The sequence below is a fragment of the Chrysemys picta genome, chromosome 20 (genome assembly GCF_011386835.1).
Source record: "Chrysemys picta bellii isolate R12L10 chromosome 20, ASM1138683v2, whole genome shotgun sequence".
In the NCBI taxonomy this organism is placed as follows: domain Eukaryota; kingdom Metazoa; phylum Chordata; order Testudines; family Emydidae; genus Chrysemys; species Chrysemys picta.
The window spans coordinates 9,974,988-9,993,823 of record NC_088810.1 but is presented as its reverse complement, the minus strand read 5'-3'; the positions used below and the strand labels follow the sequence as shown (position 1 = coordinate 9,993,823).

General features: G+C 48.3%; 1 protein-coding gene across 2 annotated transcripts in view; it reads right to left on the bottom strand.

The window, feature by feature from the left end:
* LOC101931101 (trichohyalin-like) overlaps positions 1 to 12,646 on the bottom strand; it is a 76,734-nt gene extending 64,088 nt beyond the window's left edge. For both annotated transcript variants that reach the window (XM_065574567.1, XM_065574568.1), the window contains exons 1-2: positions 12,379 to 12,646; positions 4,275 to 4,552 (exon numbers count right to left, since the gene is read on the bottom strand). In XM_065574567.1, coding sequence (XP_065430639.1) covers positions 4,275 to 4,552; positions 12,379 to 12,514 — 414 coding nt within the window. In that variant the 5' untranslated portion in view covers positions 12,515 to 12,646. The remainder of the gene's footprint in view (positions 1 to 4,274; positions 4,553 to 12,378) is intronic.
* Positions 12,647 to 18,836: the final 6,190 nt, after the last annotated feature.

The window sequence follows — 18,836 nt, the reverse complement described above, 5'->3', positions numbered from 1 at the left end:
CCTTTCCAGCATACCAGTGCCGGTGGGTTTAGGAGACATGTTGCCCTCTTATGAAGTAGAAACCAAAGGCTCAGTGTCTGACAAGTGGGCCAGGACTGTGTATGAGGGGGATCTGGTCTACATTTTTTATTTATTTATTGGTAAAAAAAATAGCTTTTACAAAAAGAAACTTTTCATGACAACATACTGCTAATACCCAAAATGTTCATTTTGATTTTCAATGGAAATTAGGTGGCTAACTTGCTTAAGAGTTTTTGAAAATACCACTAAGACCTTATCTGCCTCTTTGGTAACCTATAACTTTGAAAATCTGACCCTTTGTCCCTTGGTAAGACTCAGCCAGAGTCACAATTGGTGCACGTAGGCTGAGATTCTTTGTGGAGATGCTGGTTTTCAGTTTGGGATTTCTCATATGAACTACTATCCTTGTCCTATAACTTGGATACATTTATGTTTGGAATTCTTGTGGGGACAGCAAGATCTTTTACAGAACAATAAGACCTGGTATTTAGACAACTGGACTAGCCCCTGTCCCTGTGGGTTTCCTTAGGGGCTGCTGACTGGTGTTGCTTTGCTCCCCATACATCTGGGATGTAAGTAGAGTGAGCCATGGCTGAGGATTCCTGTGGGGACATGGAAATCAGGAAAACAGACAAAGAGAGAAAGTTTCTTATATAAGATTGGCCGTGAGGGGAAGTTGTCTGTGTCAAAAAGGCCTAAGAATTTGCTTCTGAAAAGCTAGTGCCACAGTTACCCTCTCCCAGTCCCTCTGTGCATGGCAGGCCTCAGATGGAGGCTGCCAGAAGGTGCAGTCCTGTCTGTTGCTATTAAGGGAGGAGGACAGGAGATCGGCCACCTCTAGCTTAGGGGGCAGGGTTACTTACTAGGGAAAAAGCTGCAGGGATCCTTGAACATCAACCCCAGGGACTGAAGGTGATGGACCAGACTTAGAGTGAAAAATCGCATTGTCTGACCCAGAAGTGTCTATAGGAGAAGAATATTTCCCTGACAGAAACTTCCCTGGAGAGGGGTGATAATACAAGCTCCTAGGGACAGGGATTGTCCCTTTGTTCTGTGTTTATACAGTACTTAGACTAGAAGGCTCTGAGTCAATGACTGGGGTGCCCAGGTACTACTGTAATATACCCAATAAATACCCATAATAATGTACAGCACCTAGCACAGAGGGGTCCTGGTCTATGCTTGGGGCTCCTAGGTGCTACAGCAAAGCAAAGAAATAAATACATAATAAAATATTGCAGCTAATGAAATCAATTTAAAAAAAACTAATAAGAGGACCAAAAAAATGCCACCACGGCTAATCCTCAGAGTAAAAGATGTGGCTAGAGGCACAAAATTGGAAGTCAAATCCTAGTGCTAGAAAATAGAAAGGAGTATAAGCTCTGACAAGTGAAGTGTAAGAGTATAATTCGGTAGGCCAAGAAAGAATTTGAAGAATAACTAGCTAAGGACACAAAAATTAACAGATTTTTTCCACTCATTAGGCCCAAATTTGGAGGGGTCTCCGAGCAGCAGGGGCTGTGGGGTTATTCAGAGAAATAGGTGTGAGGGCAGGAATGCTGGCAGACTCTGAGCAGTGTCAAGAGTAAAGGTTGGAGTCGGAGCAGGGGGTAAGGAATGTGCTGGGGTCTTGGAGCAGTGCAAGGAAGAATGAGGTGCACAGGAAGGCCTCAGAGCTATTTGTACAGAATGTGGCACTGTGTCCTGGAAAGCAGTGACTCTGAACATGGGCTCCCCTGGCGATTTTGTGGCAAAAGAGCTACATCAATGGACGTATAAACAGGAGTAGTGAACAGGAGTAAGGAGGTGATTTTACCTCTGCATACGGTGTTGGTGAGACTGATACTGGAATACTGATGTCCAGGAGATTGTTAAACTGAAGAGAGTTTAAATGAGAGCCACAAAAATGATTGGAGAGCTGGAAAACTACATTGTTTTGAGGGACTTAAGGAGTTTGATTTGTTTAGCTTATTTTTTAAAAAAAGAATGAACGGTGACTTGATAGACGTGTATAAGCACCTTCACAGGGAGAAAATACTGAATACCAAAGGGCTCTTTTGAAGAGAAAGGCAGAACAAGAACCAGTGGCTTGGAGCTAAACCACAAATTCAAGTTATAACTAAGGCTATGTCTACATTACAGCTTATGTCAGTATAACTTATGTCGCTCAGGGGTGGGAATAAACCACCCCCCGAATGACGTCAGTTACACCGACATAAGCGCTGGTGTGGACAGTGCTATGTCAGTGGGAGAGCTTCTCCCACCAACACAGCGGCTGCTGCTTGTGAAGGTGGTTTTATTATGCTGACAGGAGAGCTCGAAACAGAGGATCTCCACCAGATGTTCTGTATCGGTGCAGCAGAGCCCCTACAGCACTGTATGTGTAAACATGCCCTAAGGCACAGTGTGTTAACAACGAGGGTGATTAACCACTGGAACAAACTCCCCAGGAAGTCCTGGATGGATTCTCCATCTCCTGAGGTCTTGAAATCAAGCCTGGATCCCTTTCTGGAAGCTACTTTTATCAAACACTGCTGGACTCAGTAAAGGGATAACCTGAAATTCTCTGGCCTGTGTTATGCGGGAGGTCAGACTAGATGATCTAATGGTCCTTTCTGACCTTGGAATCTATGAATGATGAACTGGGCAGTGGGAAATGTTGGGGCATTTTATCTCTGTCCTCCCTGAACTCCCACATCCGTGCCACCCAGGTCTGTCCCCCCACTAAAAGTGTCTGTGCTGACTCTATTTGACTCCCTGCACTGTTCGAGCATTCTCTTCTCAACTCTCCATAAGGGGGAGCGCTGGGATGGAAGAACCAGGCTGTACTGGACAGGCAGAGAGACCCGAGGTGATGGAGGGGCAGGGAAGGAACTAACATTAATTAATATAGAGAGAGTGAATGGGGATACATGTTGGAGAAGCTGTGGTGAAAGAGGTGATTTCATGCATATATGGTGGCCGTGGCCTGTCATTAGAGAATATCGGAATGTGATTCATAACCAAATATTTCAAATGATTAAATATTTTGCCAAATGATCCTTTGCTAATCCTCATGCAGCTTCCTCACAGACATGGTCACACTCAAAGAAATGAAGAGTCGTTCTCTCATCTGCCAGTAGCTGCTGAGTAGGCTACTGAGACTGGAGAAAGAAAATAATCCAAAATCAGCGGAATGGTTCCAAAACAATACGGGAGGAGGAGTTGTTATGGAAAAATTAATGCACAGATTACTTACCCAGCAAAACAGACAGTGGGCAAATAGATACTTAGAGATTTGGTTACGATGTATTCGTTACTCAGGCAAAGGGCAGTCACGGGCTAACAGCCACCACACTGCCCAATATTCTTGAATATTAACGTTTGTTAGAGATCACTGGTTTGATAAATATGCGTAAAGTCAGGACTTTCACTCAGTTTAATAAAATCCTCAGAAGCAGCCCATCCTGCATGGTTTAAAGAGGCTCCTTCTGTAATATGGTAACACCATACTAAATAGAGAGATCCAGTGATACAGTCATCAGATCATGTTTCTCTAAGCCAGTGGTTCTCAAACTTTTGTACTGGTGACCCCTTTAAAATAGCAAGCCTCTGAGTGCGACCCCCCCTATAAATTAAAAACACTTTTTATATATTTAACACCATTATAAATGCTGGATGCAAAGCAGAGTTTGGGGTGGAGGCTGACAGCTCGCGACCCCCCATGTAATAACCTTGCGACCCCCTGAGGGGTCCCAACCCCCAGTTTGAGAACCCCTGCTCTAAGCAAACCGATAGGCTCAACTTTGTAGTGATCCACAATGATTCTCTTGTTTACATGGCAATGATTTCTAAATTTGTTAAAACTTCCTACATAAATAGTCTTTTTTAAAAAAAGCCCTAAGTGGAGAAAGGGCTGGATCAGCTGGATGTCACACTCCAGCAGGGGTTTCTGAGCTTTCTCAGCAGTTAGTTTGTGGCCACATTCTTTACTTTCCCATGGAGGGGCAAATACGGCCGGATCAGTGTGAGCAACAGGCTGAGCTGAGCCGCAGCACCAGGGACTGGGTTTGTGGCTTTAGTATCAGACAGTTCAAGTGCCACCCAAACATCTGCTCTCGGAGTTGAGTGCCAATGTCTGGCCTGCTCCCAGAGTCAGCGTCCAAACTCCTGGTGTCTCCCCTGGGACACGGCTGGGCAGAGGTCACAGAGCCCCACATGTCAAGCCAGTGGGAGGTACAAGGCAGGGGAACATGCAGCGCCCAAGCACTTACTGCCAGCTGATCCTGGTGCTTCTGATCCTCATCCTTGAAGGATCGCTGCATGAACAGCTGCAGGGCTGCCTTCTCACAATTCCCATGTGTCTCAGACAGCACGGCCACCTCCGCCGGGAACTTGACCCGTTCCTCCATCTGGGCCACGTAGTAAGCCAGACCCTCCCTGATGGCAGCTTCATTCTCCTTGGTGGCCAGGGTGGTCACTGCATTCTCCAGGCAGGGCACCTTCCCACTGATGATGGTGTCCACGTAGCTCTGGGCTAACATGCCAAACACTGGGGAAGAGCAGAGCAAGGGAGGGGGGCATTAGGAAAATTCACACAGACTCCAGTGATGGCCAGTCCCCTGCTCTGGGCTGCCCTTGGGGTTCTTCTATTTTTGTTAGCTGAGTAGCTCACACAGACACATCACTGATAGAAGCTGATGCCATTTACTGCTATTGTTTATCTACAATGTATAACCCCAAGGGGTGTGCAGGGCCCTTCACAGACCCAGAGCTGAGACTGGTCCCTGTCCTCAGGAGATCACAGCCTAACCAAAGAGATACACTATAAACAATGAGATGATGAGGTCTGAGGGTGGAAGAAGATGGGGGCATAGCTGAGCAGTGAGGGAAGGGAGCGTGAATGAAATGGGTTTGATGGAGGAGAGGGAGGGCACTTGGCATAAAGAATATATGAAGCAATTCCAGGCATAGGAGGCACCATGTAAAAGGCCTGAAGCTGAGAGTGGCTGAAATAGAGAGAACCGGACAGTGTTGGGCCCAAGGAAGGAGTTCAGGAGGAGATGAAGGTAGAGAGATAAATGTAGGGGAGGTGCTGCAAAAAGCATTAAAGCTGCAGCCAAGGAGCCTGAATATGATGCAGAAAGAGACAGTAAACCAGAGAAGAGAGGGGAAGGGCAGTGACATGGTCAGGGAGGCAGGAGAGGAAGCAGATCTTAGAAGCAGCATTTTGGGCGGCCTGCAGAGGTGGGGGAGAAGGTACACAGTACCAGGTGAACTGTGAGGGACACGTTTTATCAGCGGAGACAGAGGGTGGGGTAGATTTTAGAGAGAATATAGAGACTCAAGGCCTGGTGAGAACCTGCATGTGTGGATGTTGCTGAAAGAGAGGAGGTGGCAGTGGTAAAATGGGTTGTGGGAATTCACAAAATCATGTGGGACTGGAAGGAACCCTAAGAGGTCATCAAGTCCAGCCCCCTGTGGTAAGGCAAGGGCAAGTAAACCTAGACCATCCCTGACAGGTGTTTGTCCAACCTGTTCTTAAAAACCTCATAAGAACAGCCATAGTGGGTCAGACCAAAGGTCCATCTAACCCAGTATCCTGTCTTCTGACAGTGGCCAATGCCCAGAGGGAATGAACAGAACAGGGAATCATCAAGTCATCCATCACCTCCAGTGATGGGGATTTCACAACCTCCCTTGAAAGCCTTTTCCAGAGCTTAACTATTTTCATAGTCAGCAAAGTTTTCCTAATATCTAACCTAAATCGGCCTTGCTGCAGATTAAGCCAATTACTTCTTGTCCTGTCTTCAGTGCACATGGAGAACTACTGATCACCATCCTCTTTATAACGGGCCTTAACATATTTGATGAAGACGGAGGAGGGACCTGATAATAATCTTTTCTGAAGACTAAACATGCCCAGTTTTATTAACTTTTCCTAATAGGCCAGATTTTCTAAACTTTTTATCATTTTTGTTGCTGTCCTCTGGACTGTCTCTAATTTGTCTCCTTCCAAGTCATTGAGGGCTCTGTCCTGTGAGGTGCTGAGCACTCTGACCCAGATGCAACAAAACACTTAAGCACATGATTAATTTTAACCACGAGTGAACCCATCTGTTATGTACACTTGCGGTAGGACCATACTTTCCAGGACAGATGCATCTGACGAAGTGGGCATTCACCCACGAAAGCTTATGATGCAATACGTCTGTTAGTCTATAAGGTGCCACAGGACTCTTTGTCATGTATATGATTGTTAGTTACTGTACAACACTAGCTGATTTTACTATTACCTCCCCATTTTCCACCTTCTGCATGACACCCGTTCTGTTTGCCCATCTCCTTATTGTAACTTGACATAAAAATGTGAGCTCTGTAGTGCAGGGACTGTGTATCTGTGAAGCGCCAGGCACAACAGGACCCTGATCTCAGCTAGGGCAGGGACTGTCTCTCATTGTCAGTTTATCCAAAGCCTGGCTAAACTCACTGTTGCACTCTTATAAATTCCCTCCATGATGCCGATTGTTCTGACAACCCCCTATCACTGCTCTGACCCTGCTCCACTCCTCCAATATTCCCTCCACTCTGCCCAATGTTGTGTTCACCTGTGCACACACTCCTGCTCCAATTCCCTGCACACACACCAGCTGTACCCTCCTCTTTGCTGTTCCACTCCCTGGTGACCTTGGAGGGGCCAGGGGACTTGGGAAGGTGGTGGGGCTGGGAGGACCATCTGGGGGCAGGGAGGGGTAGCAAAGTGGAGATGCAGAGTCCTTGCCCTGTGTTTCTGCCTGCTGTCTGGGAAAGGGCTCTATACACCCACACTGGGAGTTTCCATCACCTTACCCTCAGGCATTTAGTATTCTGGATAACACAGTGGGTGGGGAGGGGTGTGGGGCAGAATCCCACCTGAGGAGCAGGGCCCTCCAAATTTAAGCTTACACAGGGGGCAGAAAGATGGGGTCAGACCCCCGCCCCCCCCCCAGAGTAAGTTAGGAGCCTAAATACCTTTGAGGATCTGGGCCTTCTTTCCTCAACTTAATTAATGCTTTTCTTCTTCACTATAGTTCTCAAGTGCCATCACAGTCTGCATGTGGATTTTAGGGCACTTCCAAATATCACTCTTAAACCAGAAATTTTGGTCTCAGGGATGGACAACTCATCCAGGCTGCAGATAGAGAACAGGGGACATGGCCAATAAACAGTCTCTATGACCTGCCAGTGGTAGGGCTCAAGCTTACAGTGCCTCAGGTTCTCAGCATGTTATCCTGCATCAGTTATGTATTGCAACAACTGTCTGCTTGCAAACCCTCTTGCTTCAACAGCGCTGTTTGCTTCTATTGCTGCACATGCCCATTCACTCTTTTAGGCGAATCAGCTTGGCACGCGCCATCTCAAGTTACTCCCTTTATCCTTGATATAACCCACCCAAAGAGGCAGTGAGTGCCCTGCACCAGCTGAGATAAATGTTCAGTGATGAGATTGGTTTGGGGAGGATCAAAGTCATAGTCTGAGCCCCAGATGTGGGCCAAGAGAGTTAGAAGGATGAGATGATTTTGGAAAATGCTGTTTTTATGGGGGCCTTATCTTGGGGAAATTCTTGCTCAAATGACCTGAAATTTGGACCACTAACAGTACCTCCCACTCCCAGAGCAAATTTCAAGACAATCCAGGTGGATTTTAGAGCACGTAGGGTTCAATGAAGGTTTCTGTTTAAAGGTGGAGTACTCTAACTGTTGTAGAGTGGGCACTCTGCTATAATGTAGCTATGCTGAGTCACTGGTTGCAGATCTGGCCTATTGAATCCAGTGGAGCTATGTTAATTTACACCAGCTGGAGCTACACTGGTTTACATCACCTGGGGATCTGGCCCACTGACTCCAGTACAGCTACACTGATTTACATCAGCTGCAGATCTAGGCTTGGAAGCTTCATATCACCAGAAGAGTTTGTCTGCTTTGAACAATCCTGCCACACCAAGCAATGACTCGGGGAGGGGCATGAATTATCAGCTGAACATGAGCTCCCAGTGTGACACTGTTTCCAAAAAACGAATGCGATCCTGGGATACATAAACAGGGGAATCTCGAGTATGAGTAGAGAGGTTGTTTTGCATCTGTATTTTGCACTGATGTGACTATTGCTGGAATCCTGTGTCCAGTTCTGGTCCACCCCACTTCAAGAACAATGTTGATAAACAAGTTCAGAAAAGAGCCACAAGAATGATGAAAGGACTGGAAAAGCTGCCTTCTAGTGACAGACTCAAGGAGTTCAATCTGTTTAGCTTAACAAAGAAAGGGTTAAGGGGTTATTGATTACTGTCTTGTTTAATAATGGGCTCTTCAATCTAGCAGAGAAATGTCTAACATGACCCAACGGCTGGAAGTTGAAGCTTGACAAATTCAGATTGGAAATATGGCATACATTTTTAACAGTGAGTAATTAACCACTGAAAAAAAATTACCAAAGGTGGTGGTGGATTCTCCATCACTGACAATTTTTAAACCAAGGGTGGATTTTTTCTAAAAGATCTCCTTTTTGGGGAACTTTTCTGTCCTGTGCTGTAGGGTAGATCAGACTAGATGATCACAATGGTCACTTCTGGCCTTAGAATCTATGAATCTATATCCTTGAACCAGGAAACCTTCTTCAAGTGAGAAATTTGAGCACAGGCCTCAGTCATGACATTAGGAACTAAATATGAAACTCATCTCTTTTGACTTGGGTTTCCTGTTAAATTGTTTTCACTTGCAAATTTTAAAAACTTTTATAAATTAATAAAGCTGTTTTTCCTACATGCTGTGAAGAAAAAGACAGATTGTCATTGTCCATTCTATTTCTACTTACTCTCAATGTTGGTCTACATGGGGAAATTTACCAGCAGAACTATACTGTTATAGGAGTGCCCACATGGGGAGTTGTATTGCTATAACTAGTGTTATAAATGTACCTGTGTATAGTTCTTCCAGTAAATTTCCCCATGGAGATAAGTCCTCAGACACTCTGGTGATGGGGTTCATTTAGGGAGACACAGCATGTATCTTTCTAGCTAACTAATGTCCCATCTACATATACCTGTAGGGACATGCATAAATTTCCATGCTGTATTTCCAGCATCATCCTTAATTTCTTACCTATGGTGACTAGTCCTAAGAAATTTACCTATCTCTTAATTAACCCAGGAAATATCAACAGAAGGCTAATTTGAACAAGCCTAGTCTACACTAAGCTCTTAAGGAGATGGTGATGACATAGTAAAATTGTTCACTGGAAAGCCAGAGATATGTAATTTCATTTTGTTTCAGCAAAGTACTCTGGCCTCAGGGGACAACCTGAACAGCCATAGGGCAGCCCAGAAGAATTTTCAAGCTAATTACAAACAAGTATGTAATTATTGGGAAATCTAAGAAACAGGGATCCTAAAAACAGCACATCCTTGCCTTCCCTCAACAGTCCTGTCTTGTGAAGAGTCAGAGGAATTCCTATTTGGACATTATGGCCTTTGTGCACCATTGTCTGGTCCCTTGTACAGCTATTTACACCAATGCAAAATGGGAGTGGAAAACTGCTGCCATTTCACACTCACTTGCACTGGTGTAGATGAGTGCACAAGGCTCAGGGTGATGGTGCATTGGGCCTTGTGAGAGAAGAGAGGGTAGGAGAAGAGAAGGTGACTTTGGACCCTCGTTGTGGCAAGGCTATTTCTGAGCACATACAGCTCACTCCCCAGTGTCAGATTAATCCCCCTGCTCTGCCCTGAGCCTGGCACCTGACACCAGAAAAAGCAGTGGTTTGGCCAGGCTTCCCAGCAGAGATGGCCAAAGAGCAGGACAGGCAGGAAGGAAGGGGTAGCTGGGATGGGGTTGTCAAAGAGTGCAGCCCTAAGATCCCCCAGTGCCTGAGTGCTAAGATGGTTAGGGAGGCAGAGCTCAGAGGGACATGGAGAAGGCCCATTGGATGTGACATAAAGGATAAGGTAACTGGGAGGTGTGCTGGAGGTACCAGGGCACATCCGAAGGGGTGAGAGGCTTGGGGTAGGTGAGATGAGGGTTGGGAAGGGAACAAAACCCATTGGAGCGCTGGGGAGGAGAAGGGATGACTGCGAGGGCATAGGGAAGAGACCAGGACACATTGGAGAATTTTTAAGTCCCTGGCTGATGCAGTATGGCTTATGGGGAAGGGGAAAGTGCCCTATAGAAATTCAGGGACTGGATTATTTTATATGCTGATGTCTCAAAATCCGTAACACTTTGGGGGCAGATAAGGGTTTCTATCTGTTCAGAAAAACTAAGGAAAGTAAGTCCACCAGTAACACAGGACTGAGCGCTGCTCACTAATAGGCTTCACTGACCAAGCTTTCTGTTTTCTGACAAGTCTGGGATTCACCATCTGTAAGTTCTGCCCAGGTAGTCAGGCTGGAGGCAGGAATGATGAGGTGAAATTCTCCAGCCTGTGCTGTGCAGGAGCTCCGACCAGATGGTTACAATACATTGGTCCCTGGTGGTCCCATAATCTGAGTCTTATGAGTTATTAGAGGGAGGGGCAGCTGGCAAGGGGCCAGTAAAGGGACTGGTTTACACGGAAGGTGAGGAATGGCTAGGTGGCCAGCTGAGAAGGGGGTGGGGATCAGACCAGGAAAAGCTGGGGAGAGAGACAGGGCAGTTCCCAGGGAGTGAGGGAGGAAGAGAGGGAAGGGGCAGCTGGTGAATGGTGAGGAAGGGACTGAAATTTGCTATGATCTCATTTCTTTGGGCTCCCCCATCTGTCTCTCTGTCTGTCACCTGTTTCTCTTGTCTTATAGTTAGGTTTGGTCTATACTAGAGCTTATTTCTGTATAACTTACATTGCTCATGGGGTGTGAATAATCCACTCCCCTGTGTGATGCAAGTTACACCGACCTAAGCGCAAAGGTGGAGTTGTTATGCTGACAGAAGTGCTCTCTTCCATCGACATAGAGAATCTTCACCAGACGCATTACACATCGGTGCAGCTGCACCCTGTAGACGATCCCTGAGACTGGAAGCTTTGGGCAGTGTAGTGAGTCGGTGTTGCTCCCCTCCTGCCCAGCAGAGGGAGAGCCCTTACAGACACCCACGTGGGTGGAGTCACCGATGCCTGTTCCTGCCCCTCGGAAGTCAAGGGACGGGACAGGAAGTATAAAAGCTGGCCGTCAGTGCTCAGGGAGAGCCCAGCCACCGCAGGGAGTAGACGTGCGGCTGGGAGCTCCCGGCCGGGAGATCTCCGAGGCCCGAGGCCGTTGCCCTAGCTGGCCGGAGCTCTCCCGAGCCCATTATGAGGAGGAACCACCGGAGCCCGTCCGCTCCCGTCTTTGGGAGGAGCCGTTGGAACTCCCCCACACCAACCCCAAAGGCGAGACGGCACCAGTACCCCTCCGCCCCTGCTGTTACCCGGAGGAGCCGCCCGAGTGCAATTGGCCGGTTTTCCCTGAGGAGCTGCTGGACCTGTCACCAAGCCCCGGCCAAGAGGAGCCCATGCTGGAGGACTGGACTGGGCCCAGTGCCACGGATGAGGTAGGCCCTGAGGGGGAACCTGGAAGCAGCCCAGGTGTAGCCGACCCCGGTCAGGCTGTGGACGGCTGTGAGCCGATGTCAGTGTGTTTCGGTCAGGACACCCCAGTGACCAGCAGCAACACGAGCCGCTGCTAGGGCCCCGGGCTGGGACGCAGTGGAGTGGGTGGGCCTGCGTCCCCGCCGCCACCCCAGCTCGTGGGTGGCAGGCTTCCCCCTCACCCAACGTTCAGGTGTAGGAGCCTGGGCTTATCCCAACTGTTATATTGTTGCCCAGCCCCTGCACCAATGGACCTGAGCTCCCTGAATGGTTTGTTTGCTCAGCCCCTGCACCAAAGGGCCTGAGCCCTGAACTAACTGTTTGTTTGCTCAGCCCCTGCCTGAGGCCTGAACTCTACCACTGCCTCACTGGTAGTGAGTCGGTGTGGCTCCACTCCTGCCCAGGAGGGTCGAGCCCCGGCACGAACCTTCTACACGCAGGGACTATCTTTTTGTTCTGTGTTTGCACAGTGCCTATCACAGTGGGGTCTTGGTCGGTGACTAGGGCTCCTGGGCACCACGGCAATACAAATAAACAATAAGTAAATGAATAAAATATGACTGCTACTACTGAGACACATTGCAGGGGTAGGAGGGAGAGGGCAGCAGGAATGGGGTGCAGACAAGGCCAGGGTACATGATATAAAATTCCCCGTGTTTTGTTAGGACACTAGAAGTTACATTCTATCCCCAAGTGAATCAGTGGAGACTGATGACATGTTCTTCCTATTCTTATTCTTGTGCAGTGGGGACAGCATGGCTGCACAGACAATTACATTGATTTGTTATTCTCATGCCCATGACGTACTTCGCCCATTGATGTGGTGCCCTCCTTTCAGCATCTTCACCTTCGACTCCCGGAGAACGTACTGGCAGAATCTGTCGCTTTGCTCCAGGAACTCGGGCTGTAAGGCGCTGTCAGAGAGCGTCTCCAGTTGCTTCATGTCCCTTTCACTGGCCGGCCTGATAAACACGAAGCACTTGCGTGTGGGGAAGTAATCACGGATGCACTGACGCGGAAGGTTGTACTCTATCACCTCCCTGTTCCGGCCTGCACCAAGGGGGAAACAGAGTACACAGCAATGCAGAGGAGAGAGAGAGAAAAAAAAAAAAAAAAAAAACTAGTGAATTCAAACAGTCTGGAATAGGACGGTTTTGTCTCCAGCAGCTTGCCTCATAGTAGAGCATCCATTCACCTGTCCTAGCTGCTGCTGGCTTATCACCATGCAAAGGCAGATCTATGCAAATACTGCTGTTTGCTCACAAACCCAGATCCTTCAGTTTCCATCTTCCCAAATGAATACTTTCAAAGCAGGAATGACATTTAAAAACAAGAGTAAGATAGTGTGACAGGGTAACCTGCCCTTAAGGGCAGTAGTGCTTAGTGGTCAGCCCACCCCACCACCTGGCAAGGCCCTGTAAGGATTTTGAAAGGCCCAATAAAGATACACAAGGACCTGAGGATGCTTAAAACTCATAATTTTGCACAACTCTGAAAATTTAAAGAGACAAATACAAAAAAATGCTTTGAAGAATCTGTTATTCCATTATTGAGAAAGATCATTTCGGAGAAAAAAAAAGTCTGACACTGAGAGCTAAATTTTTGAAAGGGCCCATTTTAAAATTAATTTTAACTCAAACAAATTAATGAATTTACTTTTAAATTCTCAGAAAATTCATTCAGTAATAAGTGCTGTGATTCTAGGGAGGTTCCTATATTTTTCATATACAACATAGAGGTTGGATCCCTGCTTTAACTGCAAACTCAAACTTCAGCATGGAGTTGTGAGCAGCATCCCCATAATAGCTTGGTTACAATAACATGACAGTAGGTGTCCACAAAGTTGTACTAAAGTAGCACAACAGAGGGCTACGTGGTTCTGTAAACCCTTCAACCATAGCCCACTCTTCCTCCATTTCATTGGAAGTGAGTGACCTTGTTTGTCTGTTTGGTTTTTCTCTTCTTTTCCTTAAAGTTTACAAGTGTGGTCTGTTTGTTTGGACATGCAGTGTTGTTGTAGCCAGGGTCGGCCTTAGGCTGATTCTACCAATTCCACTGAATTGGGCCCCGCGGCTAAGAGGGCCCCGCGGCAGCTGTCTGCTCCGCCCCCGGCTCCAGCTCTTCTCCCCTGAATGCTCCGCCCCCCTTCTCCTCTCCTGCTTCCCGCGAATCAGATATTCGTGCGGGAAGTCTGGAAACAAGAAGCGGCAGGTAAGCTGGGGCTGGGGGGCTCAAGGAGGGCTCCAGGGAGGCGTGGCACGGCCCGCTCCGGCCGAGCAGCCCCAGCCAGGCGGCTCCCTCCGGCCCGGACCCGCAGCTCCGGCTGTGGCTCCGGCGTGGTGGGGGTAAGCGGCATGGTAAGAGGCCGGGGGTGGGTTGGAAGAGGCAGGGGCAGGGAGTCCCAGGGACAGAAAGCGGGTGGGGGGTGGATCGGGCAGAGGTTCTGGGGGGGGGCAGACAGGGGATGGGGAAGTGGGGTGTTGGGTAGGCGTGGGAGTTCCGGGGGTCTGTCAGGGTGGTGGTGGATGGGGTTGGGGCAGTCAGGTGACAGGGTGAATTGGGTAGGGGGTGGGGTTCTGGGGGGCAGTTAGGGTGGGGGGTCTTGAAGGAGTGGTCAGGGGACAAGGAGCGGGGGGTTGATGGGTTGCGATTTCTGAGGGGGCAGTCAGGGGCAGGACATGGGTGGGGATGGGATGGGGGGGAAAATGTACTCACCGGGCGGTTCCCTACTGGGTCTTCGGCAGCGGGTCCCTCAGTGCTGCGGAAGACCCGGAGCGCTGCTGAGTGAATCATCCCTGCCGGGGCCCCGTTGAATCGGGCCCTGCACTTCCTAAAGCCGGCCCTTGTTGTAGCCATGTGAGTTGCAGGGTATTAGAGAGACAAGGTGGGTGAGGTAATATTTTTTATTGAACCAACTTGTATTGGTGAGGGCAGGCCTACACTTAAAATGCTGCACCAACGCGGCTGCATTGCTGTAGCACTTCAGTGAAGAGCTACCTATGCTGACAGGAGGGCCTTCTGTCAATGTAGGTACTCCACCTCTGTGAGAGGCAGTAGCTATGTTGCCGTGAGAAGCCTTCCTATCGACCTAGCGCAGTCTGCACCAGGGCCCTAGGTCGGTATAACTGCGTCACTCAGGGGTGTGGATTTTTCACACCTGTGAGTCATGTAGTTATATTAGGGTGACCATATGATGAGGTACTGTGTCCCTGGGCAAACCAAATCCTCGGAAGAGTCCCCGGTTCACGAAACTCATCCCCAAATACCCTTACTTTTAATTTCTCATGTTGGTTATTATGTCTAATGCATCAATGCATTAGAAACATGCTGGATATTTATCTCTATTATTGTTATTGTTACTGTTAGAACATAGATGTCACACCACTATTGCAGTTGCCATAGCTCTGATGCTGACTGAATGATATATGACATAGAACACATGCAAGATTTGGTGCAAAGTGAAAATGGCATTGTCAAAACTGCATAAATGCTGCTTTAACCAGCTTCAAAAGGATTTTCTATATTTACAACCAACTGGAAAGAAACATCTGTATTATGTTCAATAGGCCAGTCAGTATTTTCTGTTTGCAGTGGATGCAGGACATCTATAAAAGAACACGGAGTTATCACTAAACATAAAGCTGCTCTTATAGCAAGTGCTAGTTTCAAGTTCTGTTACTGATTTTTTTCCCCCCCACAAAGTTGAGCCAATGCAGAGTGAGCATGACCTAGCAAGAAGGAATATATGCCTATCATACTGTTAGACATAATCACAGTTTCAGGTCAATGGATTGTACTTCCAATTTAAATAAAAAAATTCAGCATTCCAAAATTCTCATGTGCATGGACAAAGTGTGAAGCAAGTGTTGCAAATGTTTTTGCTCCATGGGCAAATGATGAACTAATTGATGACCAGAAAGATGTTGAATGTGTGTTACTGCCCGCTGATGCATTACTCACAGACATGTAAAATTGCTTCCTGTATTGGTTTGCTATTTTAAGCTTTATGAAGGCAGTTCGTGTGTGCAAATTAAACTTGTGGATTTTGTGAAACTTAAAGGGGAGATGTCTGAACTTACTGCAGCTGAAATAATTAACCTTATTAATAAGTGTGGAATCGAAAATAGGGTTGAAGCATTCTCAGTGGATAAAACAAACACAAACTTTGGCAGCCTATACAGTAATGTAAGAGAAAATTTGCACAAAGTAAAGACAAGCTGAAAAAGGGAAGTGATAGGTCTTGGATGCCCTACTCACATCATGCGCAACTCTGCCCAAACTATAAGGGATATAATCCCAGTAGACCAGTGTTTCCCCAACCTTTTCCAGTCTCCACTCTTACTTCAGTAAAAAGATTGTGTATCACACCCCACCATACACTAAACAAAACAATTTTAATGAGAAATTTGAGCTTGTCTTGAGATGCAGAATCATAGGCGCTGACTCCGTGGGTGCTCCAGGGCCTAGGCACCCACATAAAAAGATGGGTGCTCAGCACCCACCAGCAGCTTCCCACCCAGCGGTGGCCCACCAATCAGCACCTCAACCTCCCCACAGTGCCTCCTTGCACTCTGGTGATCAGCTGTTCAGCGGTGTGCTGGAGGTGCTGGGAGGGATGGGGGGAGGAGCGAGGTTGGGCTGCGCTCAGGGGAGGGGGCAGAATGGGGATGTGAAGAGGCGGGGTGGGGCCTTGGGGAAGGGGTGGAATGGGGACGAGGCCTGGGGCGGAGCCAGGGAGAGCATTCCACAGCACATAAAAAATCAGCACCTGTGTGCAGAGTCATTTAATCCTGTCTGGAAATGTTGACAGTGCAACTCAGAGTTCTTGCTCCACCAATCTCAGATGCCACTGTCACTCAGAATGAATCCAAAGACATGTTGCCAAACTTAATTTTAAAAGAGTGATCCATCCTTAATTTGGCAAGATGCTCTTGAGTCATTATTGTAAGATTCTTAGCACTTCCCATTGCAGGGGAAATCTAGGAATCCCAGACTGGGTCAAAATCTTCTATATAGGTTGAAGGAAAATAGGAGCTGAATTTTTCCAGACTTTTCAAATGATGAGAAATGACATTGACCAAAATACCTCCAATAGGATCTGCCATGTTTTCCAGGGGGGACATCTCTATTGTGCCTTTTGCTACTTTTTTCATATCAGACTTCTAACTTAGATCTAAACCCATGCAGTTTATCCATGCAGCAGAATATATTCTCATTTCTACCTTGCATTTTCCTGTTCAATTCATTGAGGTGGTGGAATGTATCAGTCAGGGAGGCAAGGTCAGTGATTAAGTCCATGTATGTGGATTTCTCCAAAGTTAAGAATATTTTTAACTCCTCTCTCAGCTCATACAAACATGGGAGAAGTTTTCCATGTCTGAAGCTAGAAAACTCAACTCTGTCCTGTTTTCTAGATTCAAACAAGATGTAAATATATTCCACATTAATCCAGAAGGGCATTTGTCCCCCCTCTCATGGGTGATTCAAGTGAAGAAATGTATGAGTCTGCTACTGAGTCTGAATGGGATTTGTGACAAAGTTCCTCCTCTATCTTGGTGGGTACTGCATTTATTGGCAGATTTTCTTGCCTCAGAGATTCACCATGTGGGTTCGGGAACAGCCCAGAGACCTTCCCCTCTGGAAGAACCCACAGTCCAGGTCAATTGGGAGGTTTGGGGGGAACCCGGGCCCACCCTCTACTCCGGGTTTCAGCCCAGAGCCCTGTGGACTGCAGCTGTCTATAGTGCCTCCTGTAACAGCTGCATGAGAGCTACAACTCCCTGGGCTACTTCCCCATGGCCTCCTCAAAACACCTTCCTTATTCTCACCACAGGACCTTCCTCATGGTGTCTGATAATGCTTGTGCTCCTCAGTCCTCCAGCAGCGCATCCTCTCACTCTCAGCTCCTTGTGCCTTTTGCTCCCAGCTCCTCACACTCACACCACAAACTGAAGTGAGCTCCTTTTTAAAACCCAGATGCCCTGATTAGCCTGCCTTAATTGATTCTAGCAACTTCTTCTTAATTGGCTCCAGGTGTCCTAATTACCCTGCCTGCTTTAACTGGTTCTAGCAGGTTCCTGATTACTCTAGTGCAGCCCTTGCTCTGGTCACTCAGAGAACAGACAACTGTTCAGCCAGTGACCAGTGTGTTTGCCTTTGAGCAGACTCCTGTACCTCAGTGGCCTGGAAGGAGGAAGGTAGAGAGCTGCTCTTCCTACTACTAGGCCCTGGGTTTTCCCTACAACTGCTGTCTGTTGCTGCTGCTCCAGCTACTCCCCTGGCTGGACTAACTCCCCTCCACCTGACATCTCTGCTACCTGCTGGCTGGCTGGCTGCTAGACCCTCCCCCCCCTTGGTTGTTGCTGCTCAGTCACAGCCCCTTGCGGGGAGGGGGCTGCTGGCCCACTCCCCGGAGGAGGGGAGGGAGAGACCCCAACCATTGCTCCTGCTGCTGAGGATGCCACCACCATCTCCACCTAAGAAGGGTCCTTCCTGCTGGCCACTAGACTGCTGCCTGGAGCTGCTGCATTTGCTGCTGGGGAGCTGTTGGAGCCCTGAGGAGAAGAAGAGGACCATCTGCCAGTGGGGGAGCGCGTAGGAATTCTACAGACCACCGTGGAGGGGGCCCTCCCGGACTGAGTAACTTTTGAACTGTGCTCTTGTGGTGGGGATCTAGACTGTGTTTGTGGAGACACAGGGGGTGTGACGTGGAGCCTGCCCCCTGATCCATCTGTGTCCCCCCCGCATCCCCACCACCACCATCATCGTTGCCCCCTCCACCACCCCCACTGGCTATTCACCATCTGCCTTGGGCTCCTGCCTCTGGGACTCAGCTGCTCCCCAAGGCTTGCCACACCTGTTGCCACCATTGGGCCTGACGCAGCAGCCAGCTTGCAAGGACTTACTTTTTTGTTGCAAGCGCACGTGGGCGCACGTACCCCCCCCCTTTTGACTGACTCCCTCCCCCCTGCAACAAGCCCCCAGCTTTGCCCCTGCTGCCTACCCATTTGCCCCTTGCTGCTTTTTGCCCCTCCTCCTTGCCTCAGCCCCTCGCTAGCTCCAGTTTGTTTGCCTGCCCCGCCCTTTCCCTCTGCAGCCTTTGTTTGACCCTCCCCAGCCTCCGAAGCTAGCCCCGTGGTTCCTCTGCCCCTTTTCCCGCCTGGTTGTTCCCTTCCCCCTGCGGTCCCCTTGCCCTGATTAGCGCCTCCCCTCGTACGCCCATGTCCCCTCCTATGCGCTTGTGCCCCTCTCCGTTTTAGTTTGAT